The 12,940-nt window shown below is 50.3% G+C and overlaps 1 protein-coding gene across 1 annotated transcript; it reads left to right on the forward strand.

Annotated features, from left to right (window-relative positions):
• Positions 1–9,391: 9,391 nt before the first annotated feature.
• Positions 9,392–12,677, forward strand: Fkbp11 (FKBP prolyl isomerase 11). Its single transcript, XM_052161386.1, has 6 exons — positions 9,392–9,628; positions 9,848–9,913; positions 10,300–10,387; positions 10,663–10,696; positions 11,042–11,112; positions 12,441–12,677. The coding sequence occupies exons 1-6, from the start codon at positions 9,500–9,502 to the stop codon at positions 12,656–12,658; spliced, it is 606 nt and encodes a 201-aa protein (XP_052017346.1). The 5' UTR covers positions 9,392–9,499; the 3' UTR covers positions 12,659–12,677.
• The last annotated feature ends 263 nt before the right edge of the window (positions 12,678–12,940 follow it).

Raw genomic sequence — 12,940 nt, forward strand, 5'->3', positions numbered from 1 at the left:
CATGGAGGAGTGTAGGTTTATTGGGAACACTGGCTATGGTTCCTTCTTCCCGTCACACCCGAAGGAAGTCTAAACCAACCAAGTGCTAGCGTGTGGGGCTCTATGACTGATCAACTCCTAAAGAACTCCGGCCTCAGTTTACCTGTGTTTACCACCTGTTGATAGACTTCGGGGCAGTAGTTCTCAACCTGTAGAGGTGACACCTTTGAGGGTCAGATATCAGATATCCTGTATCTCAAATATTTACATTATGATCCGTAACAGTAGCAAACTTATAGTAAACACAAGGTAAACATCTGGGCGGTATAGTAAACAGAGGGTAAACTTCTGAGCAATATAGTAAACAGGATAAACATCTGGTCACTATGGTAAACATAGGGTGAACATCTGGGCTGGGCAGTAGATACAGGGTAAACATCTGGGCAGCACAATAGACCTGGTGCCTTCCTCAGCATACAGCGGTTCGCTGTACTTGGTGTGTACGGGTCCCATTGCCAGGCAGCTAACTCTCATCCGGAAACCTAACAGGATGTCTTGAGGGTACATCTTTGGTAACGCTTACATCCCTGCTTTTCTCATTGCTCTGGTGCCTTCTGCTGTCACTGAAGACACCACTCCACACACGAAGGAAAGGCGTCCTGCCGCCCTTGGTAAGCAGGCAAACCTTCCCTTCGTCCAGAGCTCGAGTCTCATATCCTGCTATGAAGTGTTTCGTCTGCATTCATTGCCTCTCCCTTTCTTTTCTGACAGTTTTTCTTTTCCTCCAGTTACTGTCAGCCTCTCAAGAACCATTGCTTTTTGTCCTTTTCTCTGACTGCCAAACCTCGACCCATCACCAACCCTGTGTCTTTCTTTAACATTACTTTCCCTGAGGACGCTTTGCCTCCTCTGGCTCCTCTAGACTTTAGAGCTAATAAGTTAGGAATATCTTTCTCTAGTGCATTGCTTGTTAATAAATATTTCACTCTCTGAGCTGTATTTTGTTGCTTTGTTGTTGTTTTGAGATAAGGTCTCAGTGTAGCCCAAACTGACTTCACACTTGTTTGTTTGTTGCTGTTTTTTGAGACATGTTTTCTGTGTAGCCCTGGCTGTCCTGGAACTCTCTTTATAGACCATGTTGTCCTTATCCTCAGATCCACCTGCTTCTGCTTCCTGAGTTCTGGGATAAAGGCAGGGGCCACAGCCCCGGCCACCACCTGCTTGCTGACCTCAAACTTGTAACTGTCCTCCGCCTTTGACGCCTTGGAGAGGGATTACAGGCCATGCCAGCAGGTATAGCCTCGGCTGTAATACAGTAACACAACGGTAACACAATAGTATGAGAAGCCGGGCATGGCGGCACACGCCTGGGATACCAGCACTCAGGAAGCAGAGGCAGGACGATCTCTGAAAGTGCGAGGCCAGCCTGCTCCATGTCTGTCTGGTGCCTCAGCTTCCTCCTCAAAAGTCATTGGGGGCCAGAGTGACGGCTCAGCCGTTAAGAGCAGAGGTCCTGAGTTTAATTCCCAGCAATGACGAGGTGGCTCACAACCATCTGTAATGGGATCCAATGCCCTCTTCTGGTGTACATGTGGATAGGACACTCATATACATAAACCATTTTCTAAAAACTAAAATAAATAATAAACAACGTACCTGAATGACAAGGCTAGTGGGTGAGTCTTGACCATAGAACAACCTGGAGAAGCAGGTGATTGGTTATTGCCTGTCTCTTAGTTGCTTAGATTCAAGGGCAGTAGGGGGTCCCTCTGTGGCTTTGAGGGGATATAGGATAAAGGGAATGAACCTAAAGATGAGTTTGTGCACCTGGTCCCTGAAGCAAACGGCTTCCCACGGCTCATTGTGATTTGACGAAGGACCCAGATCCAAGTGTATCCTTGAATAATCTAGTAAGGCAGCTTCCAGAATGTCCCTGTAGCACCTGAGCAGGCTTGGATCCACCCAGGTGGGATGAAAGGCAGAGCTGTCTCCTTTGTAAGGTTGTGTTTCTCATCTTTGAGAGGCAGCAGGCCAAGCTGCTGGGACCTCCTGCGTTTCCCCTACCAGCTCAGACACGTTCAGTCAGAGCAGAAAGGGAGCACAACTACCTTCTCTGTGTCTAGGCATTTCTTTGAGATGGGTTAAGCCACTGTATTCAGGGAGCTAGGCACCCGTCTCAGGGCGCTGTGGAATCTTTTGAAATCTTGGAAATGACCAAGGAGGATGCCCTTCCCTTCCTTCTGGTCAGTACAGGGAATGAGATCCCTTGGGCACCATCTTTGCCCCACCCTCTAACCCAGTAGCGTATCCTGTTGGTCACTGGGGAGTGATGGAATCCAAATGCCTTCCTTCCTCTGCAGGTTTTCTAATTGGGTTTCCTAACCCTAATTGTTGGAATTGGTAAGAATGACCCTGAGTTCTTGAGAAAGGTGCAGACGGTTAGGGCCAAGGAAGTGGAAGCCTTGAGAACGTAAAGAGCAAAGTTGGTGAAGGTGGTGAGAGTCTAGAAGCAAGGGAGGGGTCAGACTGTTGACTGTCAGCTAAAGTTCAGGTCTGCTGTGTGGGGATCACTTCAGCTGCCAGCTGTCGGGGAGCAGCTGGGCTCCAGCTAGAGCCAGTGTGCTCTAAGCTGCATGTGGATATGAACAGGGCACACACTGGACAGTTCTCTACACAGGCTTTCCCCCACCAACTCGGCTCAGAGACCACCTTCCTGAGAGCTAGCTGGCCGGCAGACAAGGCAGAAGATTTTAGACTAAGGCTTTCACCATGTGCCTCTCTCCTGGAGTGCAGCTTGCTGGTAGATCGCTTGGTAGGAGGCTCTGGGTTTGGCTCCTTGATAATGCAGATACACAAAGCCACTATCTTGGTGAGGGCCATCCTAGGACAGAGTTCAACACTGAGACTTACAAGGGATAGGCTTAGCTTGTGGCTCTGGACCACAGGAATTCACTCTGGTTTCCAAATACAGCAAAAAGAGCTCACTGCTGCAGCTTATAGATGGCGCAGCGAGAGCTGTGTGCCACGCCCTGCGCTGGTCGTGATGATGCTCTCGACTAGAGCAGCCTCAGGGTTTGGGAGCAAACTGCTTCATTTTCGGATGATTGAGTGTATAAGTCACACCTAAAAGGCCGGTTTGGGGAGCATGGACTTCATGAGTTCTAGTTCTGGATTCCACGCAGTACAAGAAAAACAACAAACAGTAAGGCCCTGATTGAGTCCCCAGTGGCAGAGGGGGTTGTGGGAAGCAGTCCTCTGCTGACACCTGGCTGTAGTGTGGCTAACTGAGAATGCTGCTGGAGTCCCGACACTTCCAAAAGGCTCAGGGCTTCGTGGATGTGCTTGTCCACTTGTGTCCTGGGCTGGGCCAGCTTTCTTGTCTTTCTCTGAATCACGTTTCAAATTTCTCTCTAAAACAAAATAAAAACAAAAACCAAAAAGAAAGCTGGGCGTGGTGGCGCTTGCCTGTAATCCCAGCACTCTAGGAGGCAGAGGCAGGCGGATTTCTGAGTTCGAGGCCAGCTTGGTCTACAGAGTGAGTTCCAGGACAGCCAGGGCTACACAGAGAAACCCTGTCTCGAAAAATAAAATAAAATAAATAAAAATAAAAAAATAAAAACAAAAATCAAATTTCTCTCTAGTTCACCAGAAATGATTCTTCCTTGACCTACACTGGAGCATTCAGTAAATTGACCTGGATAGGTTGGGTCTCTTTTGTATGTTATTTTTGAGGCGGAGTCTGCTGACCTAGAACTTGTTACACAGTATGCCCACCTCTGCCACTCTTTTGAAGTGAAAGGCACCCCACCTTGCCCAGCCTCTCGGGGGCTACTGCTGGCGATGGTCTCGCCCTTTTCCTCCTGCCCACTTGCTGTGCCTCACAGAGCTTCGGAGCCTGGTCAGCGTCTGTCGCTCTGTGTGCCACCACTCCAGTCAGCCACTGCTGTAGGGCCGTGCGTGAGCCCCATGGTCTTAGAGACTCGCAGTTGTCTGCGCCCGGCTCCTGTCTTCCCCTCCATTGGCCTCTCTTTGCTCTTGTATTAACCATGCTGGCCCGTGATCTCCAGGCATCTGGCCCTTTGCCTTTGACCCTTCCTTTCTCACTTGGACAAAGATCCCACATTAAGGAGGCCAGGCATGGCATGCGCCTTTGATCCTAGCATGCAGTAAGCAGAGGCCCGTAGATGTCTGTGCGTTCAAGGCTAGCCTGGTCTACAGAGTGAGACAGGCAGGACTAGAGAGGCCCTATCTCAAACAACAACAACAACCAAAAAAAAAAACAACAAAAAACAAAAAAAAAAACACCACCTTTAGGGGCTGGGGCTGTAGCTTGGGAGGCGGAGTGCTTGCTTGCTTAGTGCGCGTTCAGCCCTGGGTTCATTACTTAGCACTGCATAAAAACAGATGCTATAATCTCAGTGCTTGGGAGTGAGGTTAAGTCAGAGGATCTGGAGTTCAAGGCCAGCCTTGGCTATATAACAAATTTGAGGCTAGCCTGGGATATATGAAACTCTAAAACAACAAAACAAAGTGCCACATAAGATGTAGCTCTGACCTCAGCTCTTCCACAGAGTCCCTGGATTTCACAGGTCGGCTTGCCAAGGCGCCACTGGCTCTGATGGCACACTCACTAAGTACCTTGGGCAGAGGCTCTCAGATCAGCAGTTCCCAACCTGTGTGTCAAGACCCCCTTGGGGTTTCATATCCGATACCCTGCATATCAGATATTTACATTACTGTTTGTAACAGTGGGAAAATTATAGTTATGAAGTAGCAATGAGATAATTTTATGGTCGGGGGTCAGCACAGCATGAGGAACTGTTACAGGGTCACAGCTTTAGGAAGGTTGAGAACCTGTCAATGCATCAATTCAGTCACACATTTTGTTTCTGTAGCCAAGCAGCCTTTGTCGCCAGTGGTCCACACAACGCATAAGGATGCACAACAGCATGTTCTACCTCTTCCCTGGCTCCCCACCCCCACCCCAAACCTAACCGTCCTTACACACTTGGGGAAAGTGAGTCTCAGCCAGGTGGAGTGGCATATGACTTTTTAATTTCAGCACTCATTAGGCAGAGGCAGGTAAGTTTCTGTGAGTTCAAGACCAGCCTAGCCGACCTAGCTTGAGTTCCAGGCCAGCCAGGGCTACATAGAGACCTGTCTGGGGGGGAAAAAAAAAGACATCAGAACTGAAATTGCTGCTGCTTGGCAGGTGCAGGTAACCAGTGATGTCCTCAGAGCTGCCACAGTCACCAGGCTCATGCTCCCTGCCTGCCTCAGGCTAGGGTGGGCAGAGGGAGAGGGACTCATTTGTTATGTAGCTGAGGAAGCCTTGGATTTGTGATCCACTCGCTTCCACCTCCAGCGGGCTGGGATGGCGGATGTGCTCAGCACACTGCAGTGCTGTGGGTGGACCGGGCTTTAGGCATGTTAGGCAACTGAGCTGCATCCCCAGCCCTCAGTGCAGCCCTTGCTTTCTGAATATATGCATTTGGGAAGGGGTTAAAATGCAGTAAGTTCACATCATAGATATTATTTCAGCTAAAATGAAGTTTATATATCTGTCATAAGAGATTTCCGTGCAGTATAGTTAGATATTTAAATGGTTTCTCATACAACAGTTCAACAATTTGTTCAAAATAAAACATTTGGCTGGATGCAGTTTGAATGCTTATAGTTCCAGCACATGGGAGGGAGGAGGAGGAGCCTGTTCAAGGCTGAGCTAGTGAGATGTCCCACAGGGGTGCCTGCCACCAAGCCAGACTGCCTCAGTTCTGTGTGGGACACATGGTGGAGCAGCCCTCTTGTCTTCTGATTCCACACTGTTTTATTTTTCAAGACACTGTTTCTTAGTGTCTCTGTGGCTAACATTGAATTCACTACACAGACCAAGCTGACCTCAAACTCAGAGCCACCCCCACCTCTGCCTCCTGAGTGCTGGGATTAAAGGCATGAGCCACCATTATCATGCAGCTAGTATCCAGGCATGTCACACATGTTGTCCTTGTCCATTGAGCCAGCTGACTCTGAGGGACACACAGCAACTAAACAAGGGAAAAGAGTATAGTGTGCTTCTGTTCAGAGGCGGGAAAGTAGCCGTTAGCTAAGACAGTTGGGGCGTGAAAAGGAGGGCAGTTAGCTGCCGTGGAGGGAGCTGAGAGGTGAAGGGAGGGGCTAGGACACAGCCGAGAACACAGGCAGAGCACAGTGCAGGAGCACAGTGCAGGAGCACGGGGAGCTGACTCAGCAAGTATTTTCACGTCAGGCATGAACACTGAAGATACAAAAATGAGAGCACACAAAGCTCTATCTCTAAAATGGTTTTCAGAGCCAAGAAGCGATAGGACTCACCTGTTATCCCAGCACTTATGAGACTGAGGCAGGAGGATCCCAAGTTCAAAACCAGCCTAGACTTCTTTAAAAAAAAAAAAAGGCGTCAGTTTAATAAATGACGATTCGGCAACGGAGATTAGGGCTGGATGGCAAGATTTAATTGTCAAGGAGTCGATTCTATTTACCGGTCTGTATGAAGCGATACTAGCTTTTAGAGACGTGCACAGAGTAGTGCACAGAGTGATCTGAAGAGAGACGCTCGGGGTCAGAAGGGAGACAGCCCTTTCTTCCTGTTAGAAGGTGTTGGGAGGCAGGTGGCCCGGGGCCAGCGTGCCAGGTCCCCGCTTATTTAGGCTCCCATCTTTGTGGTTCACAATCCGAGCAGAACCTGCCTTCCCTCCTCCGTCAGGTGACGGCTAGAGCACAACTCATCTTAACTCCTGTGCTTTCCGGGTACGGGAGGGAGGCATGCCCACTGGACACAGCGGAGCATGAATGGACAGGCTTCCTGGATATGTCGGTGCCCTTTAAGGAGCTTTTTCAAGACAGTCTAAAACAGTGCTTTCAACACTTATGTCTATGTCTATTAGCCATAACTTTCTAGTTTCAAAGAAAGATTTGAAGTAGTTTTGTATTTGCTCAGCTGTATATTCATATCGTGAGGTACACATTTTAATTTATTTATTTATATTTATCTATTTTTGGTGCTTGAGGATTAAACTCTAGAAAAGCACCTGGTGTTAGTGGCACACACCTTTAATCCCAGCACTCAGGAAGCAGAGGCAGACAAATTTGAGTTCAGCCTGGACTATAGAGCAAGGTCCAAGACAGCCAGGTTTACCCACAGAAACCCTGTGTCAAAAAACCAAAGCCAGCCAACCTAAACAAAACAAGCATTCTCCCCCTGAGCTGCCTCCCTAGCCACACACACAGTTGTTAGCCTTACATTTGACAGGTTTTAAAATATGCCCCTATATAACCCCATATCCCCAAGACACAGCATGCCCCAACCCCAGGAGTTTCTGCTGCCCATGGCTTTGGTTAATTTTTGAGGGAGGGTTTTATGTAGCCACACTGGGTTTCTAGGTATGCATCACCATATCCTCACTGTACCGGTCAGGGTTGTTTCTGTTGTTTCTTTAAAGAGAGTTTGACTATGTAGTCCTACATGGCCTGAAACGCAGAGGAATTTGCCTGTCTCTACTTCCTGAGTGTTGGAATTAGAGTGATGTACCACAACATCTGACAGGCAGTTATTTTTTAAAGATTTGTTTTCTTATGTCTGTGGAGGCTAGACAAGGGTGTCGGAGCCCGTGGAGCTGGGGTTACAGGCATGTTTGAACCATCTGATGTGTGTGCAGGAGCTGGGGTTACAGGCATGTTTGAACCATCTGATATGTGTGCAGGAACTGGGGTTACAGGCATGTTTGAACCATCTGATGTGTGTGCAGGAGCTGGGGTTACAGGCATGTTTGAACCATCTGATGTGTGTGCAGGAGCTGGGGTTACAGGCATGTTTGAACCATCTGATGTGTGTGCAGGAGCTGGGGTTACAGGCATGTTTGAACCATCTGATATGTGTGCAGGGAATTGAACTCTGGTCTGCGGAAGAGCAGCAAATACTCTCAAGCACTCAGCCTTCTATCTAGCCTCTGACAATGTGCATTTAAGAAATAATTCCTAGGGTAGGGATGTTAACCAGGTGCTTGCCTGGTATGAGCAGAGCCCTGCCCGGACTGGATTCCCTAATAGCACAAAGCAACCTCCGGAGGAAATGAGAGCTTGATTAGACTGGTAGCCCTAGATATGGAGACGCTGAAGGGGCTGGGGAGGAAGCCCCAAAGGAAGCTGGCTGGGGAAGTGGAAGGAGAGCCATCAGAGAGGCCAGGTCAGGGAGGTCAGGCTGTTCCAAATAAAAGAAAGTGTGTGTTGGGTGTGTGTGTGTGTAGTCTGAGTTGCTGGCCAGACACCCAGGTGGGATTGTGTTTACAGACAGTCTCAGTGCTAAAAAGGACAGTGGACCAAGACATAGCCGAAGAATATCATGGTATGGAAGGGCACCATGACAGCCTTTGAGTGCCCAGGAGATAAGGTCGTCAGTGAGTGTTCAGATCATGAAATGTGAAACTGGTAAGGCTGCCTAAAATTACCTGAGCCCCTTTTAAAAACTGAAGTCAGGACTGGAGAGATGGCTCAGCGGGTAAGAACACAGACTGATCTTCTGAAGGTCCAGAGTTCAAATCCAAGCAACCACATGGTGGCTCACAACAATCCAAAATGAGATCTGACGCCCTCTTCTGGTGTGTGAAGACAGCTACAGTGTACGTACATAGAATAAATAAACCTTTGGGCCCGAGGGAGAAGGGCCTGAGCAGGCAGAGGTCCTGAGTTCATTTCCCAGCAGCCACATGATGACTCACAAACATCAGGACAGCTACAGTGTACTCATATAAATAAAATAATCTTTAAAAAAAAAAAAAAACAACAACTGAAGCCCTGGTAAAAACACAAGGCTGATGTCTCTGCTGCTATTGTGAAAAGGATTTGAGGCAAACAGGAAGGAAACTCCAGCATTGGTAGGAAAAGATCTGTGATTGATCACTTTTTACAGGAAGATACCCCGGAATGCTGTCCAAGACAGGAGGGCAGAAAAGCTGCCAGCCCTTTCTGGACATAACCCGGAGCAGATCGGGCCGGCTGTCCTGGACAACCGCTGTCCTGGGGCCTTGGTGGGGAGGAGCATGTCTTAGAAGAACCGAACAGAGAACAAATGTTTGATTCCTGTCACCAGTTGCCATGATGACCTTGGGCAAGTTCCCTAGCTGTGAAATGGGAACAAGTGTGCCTTCCTTTCCTGGTCATTGGAAGGAAGCAACTAACGCCCCTCTTTACAGTGGGAAATAGCAAATACATGCTATTACAAGGCCCAGCCCTCGCCATGGGACAGAAAGGCTGTTAGATAGGTCACAATCTGCGACTTCGATCTCAGGGTAGGGAATTCTGCAGCCTCTCCCCCTCTAGGAGGTGGGGACAAAGTGGAGGGAGGGCTGCAGGGGGAGGAGGAGGAGCTAGTTCCTTGAAACCCGCCCATACCATACCAGTCTGGCCTGGAGAGAGGGAACCCGTCCTGGTCGCGTGCACCCGAACAGCCTGCCCTGGTACCCCAGTGCTCTGAAGCGGTCCAATCATGACCCTGCGCCCTTTGCTCCTGCCGCTCCGGCTGTTGCTGCTGCTGCTGATCAGTGGGGCGGTGTGCCGGGCTGAGGCTGAGGTAGAAAACGAAAGTCCTGTCCGGACCCTCCAAGTGGAGACCCTGGTGAGGAGACTGTGGTGCCTGCCACTCCCCTCCCCCCACCTCCTGCCCCGCCGCTACTCTTTAAGGCCAGGGATCGCGGGGGAGCCTGGGACTCTAAATGGTCCTGTGCCCGAAGAGGAAAGGACGTGCAGGAACTGAGTTGGGGGAGAAGGTGCTGGGTCTCCAGACGGTAACAGAATCTTAGGAGGAGCAGCCTTGACCCTTGTAGTCTGATCATAGGTGCAGCCCCCTGAATCGTGCACGGAATCCGCTGCCATTGGAGACACGCTCCACATACACTACACGGTGAGGGGCTTGGGGGGCCGGGGTGTGGCCTGGGAGGGGCGGCGCCCGGCTGAAACACGTCAGCTTTGGCTTGGACACGTGGCAAGCTGTGCTAGAGAACTTGAGTCCTAGGATCTGCTAGCACGTGGGGGCGTCCTCTCGCCTGCTTCTTTTTCCTCCCTGTTTTCTGCCGGTTCCTCTCCAGCACTGAGAAAAAGAGGATAGAGAGATCTCCAAGAAATGCCAGCCCCGCGGGGCTTCCTGCTCCTTTTTGCCCATGGGGGTGGGGGTAGGGGTGGGAGGACGCAAGTTTGTTAAAGCGGTTGTTTCCTTCCGGGTGGTCCGAAATGTGCGTGACCTGTCTTGTGGGAAGAATGGTGAAGTTAGATCTTGCTTTCTGTCTTCAGGGCAGCTTGGTAGATGGACGCATTATTGACACTTCTCTGACCAGAGATCCGCTGGTCATAGAACTCGGCCAAAAGCAGGTGATTCCAGGTATGTGATCCGGGCCTCTGTCGTCCTCCTAGCCTAAGCCCTTGCTTAGCGTCTTGGCCGGCTCCATTGCCCTGGAACAGCCTGCTAGAATGATAAGGACCTCGTGTTCAAATTCCACTTCTAATACTCTTCTTGTCCCACACATCCCTGGGGCAGAGAGTTTGAGAAGTGGAGCTAAGCTCCTTCGATGAAGGCCACTGGGAAGCCTTTGGTTTTCCTCTTGGGTACTGTGGGGGATATATGTAGCTTAGTGCAGTTGTGTCTTCTTTCTCAAGGTCTGGAGCAGAGCCTTCTGGACATGTGTGTGGGGTGAGTATCTGTAGCTGCAGCCTGACTGCCCCTGTGCCTGGGTAGAAGGTTCCTCTGCCCTCCTTCCTGCAGTAGGCTGGGCCTTGTAGGATAGGGGCCCTGACCACACTGGAAAGCTGCCAGTTAATGGGGCCCCTGAGGACCCAAAGCCCAGGGTACCTCTCTGGCTGTCAGTTTTGTTGGGGCAGTTGAGGTGTTGTTGTAGGAAGATGGGTAACAGCTTTGCTGGTCAACCTGTCAGGTGGAGAAACTCACGTTTTTGTGTCAGTGTCTGAGGTGGGGAGTAAGGGGCTGAGGCTGACAGCTCACCTCCCTCCTGCCGGCAATTCTCATCCCTTCCCTCAGAGAGAAGCGAAGAGCCGTCATCCCTTCTCACTTGGCGTATGGAAAGCGAGGGTACCCGCCGTCCATCCCAGGTAACCTGACCAGGCCTTCCCCTGTCCATCACAACAGACTCCCAAGAACCTCTGCTCTGCTAGAACTTGAAAGAGTCCAGATCAAACCCGAGGAAAGAATTGAGCTGGGGCTTCTCCTTCGAGGCCACTCTTCCTCCGGGAGAGTGAGAGAGCACTGTGAAGGGCTCCTGGCCTGTCCTCAGACAGCTGGTGACTTTTTGGCGCCCGCTTGAGCCACATGGGCCCTGCCACCTACACTACTTATCCCAGAGCACCAAAGCATAGCCAGCAAGGTGACGCCCTGACTGCTGGACCTCGGTTCCTAGACTTCACCATCACACAGGATTCTTATACTAGCATGACCTTAGGGAGCCCTGGAACGGTAGGGAGGACCTAGCCAGATCTCTCTTAACAAGCTGGGAGTGGTGGGTGGTACACTTGGGAGGCAGAGGCAGGTCCAACTCTGTGAGTTCAAGGCCAGCCTGGTCTACATAGTGAGTCTCAGGACAGTCAGGGCCACTGAGTCTTGAGACCCTGTCTCAAAAGTAAAACAGAACAAGAAACTCTTAGCAGAATCCTGCCCTTCCCACTGCTGCTTCCCTGCTTCTGATCTCCTGCCTACCTGCTCCCTCACACACACCTTTCCTCTTCTCTAGCCCTTAATCGGAATCTGCCAAGAACTGCGTTGCTCATGCGCATTGGTTGGTGGGATTTTTAAGGATGTCTGCTTTGATTCCAGTTCATTTTAGCCCTACGCAAATTCTATCCATGTGGCTGTTTGGAACTGAGGCTCATTTGGTATAGAGGATTCACACACATATAGATGCGTACTTGCAGGGCTAGACAGATGGCTGAGCAGTTGAGATTACCCAGGTTCAGTTCCCAGCAGCCACATGGTGGCTCACCGTCATTGGTAACTCCAGCTCCAGGGGGAACCCAACACCCTGTCCTTACCCCAAGGATACCAGGCACAGTGTTGGCACAGACATACAGTGGGCAAGAACGATGACTTATGCTTGTAAATGTGGGGAAACTTGCATGTGTCCCGTCCCCACACTTTGTGTGCTGTCAGAGATGTCACTGCTTCTAAGCCACATGCTTGGTTGGAGTTAAGGTCAACATGAATGTCCTTAGCCTGATCCTGCCCTCTTCTGCCTTTTTGGAGGGAACCCAAGCCCATATTTCAAACTGCCAGCATCACTGTTGTCTTCAGTGGCCCCGACTCCCTGTTTCAATCCCAAGTCAGAGCTCTGAATAAATCACAGTGATTCTAACAGACACCCCACCCCACCTAGCCGATGCAGGGGTGCAGATCCTAACCCTCCCACCCCACCCCACCCCCTCTCCAGCCGATGCAGTGGTGCAGTATGATGTGGAGCTGATCGCATTGATACGAGCCAACTACTGGCAGAAGCTGCTGAAGGGCCTTCTGCCTCTGGTAGGCATAGCTACTGTGCCCGCGCTCCTGGGTCTGATTGGGTATCACCTGTACAAAAAGGCCAGCAGCCCCAAAGTCTCCAAAAAGAAGCTGAAAGAAGAGAAACGAAACAAGAGTAAGAAGAAATAAATAGTGGTTTTTAACAAAATGTTGTAGTGGTCACTTGATCCTGCCACCCACCCCCAACCCCTCTCTTTGTTTCCAACTTACTACTATTGTGTGAGCTGCCTTGACTATGGGGAGTGGACTATAAAGCACTATAAAGCTGGTTCTCCCCTCCCAGCTGCGGGTGGGTTCCAGGGGTTGAACGGAGGTCGTCAGACTGGTGTTTTCCCCAGTGAGTGTCTCTGCTCCCCTTTTCTTCTAAGTCAGGGTCTTGCATTTGTCCTGCGGCCCACGCTGGCCTCAGAC

This window comes from Apodemus sylvaticus, chromosome 17 (genome assembly GCF_947179515.1).
Source record: "Apodemus sylvaticus chromosome 17, mApoSyl1.1, whole genome shotgun sequence".
NCBI lineage: Eukaryota > Metazoa > Chordata > Mammalia > Rodentia > Muridae > Apodemus > Apodemus sylvaticus.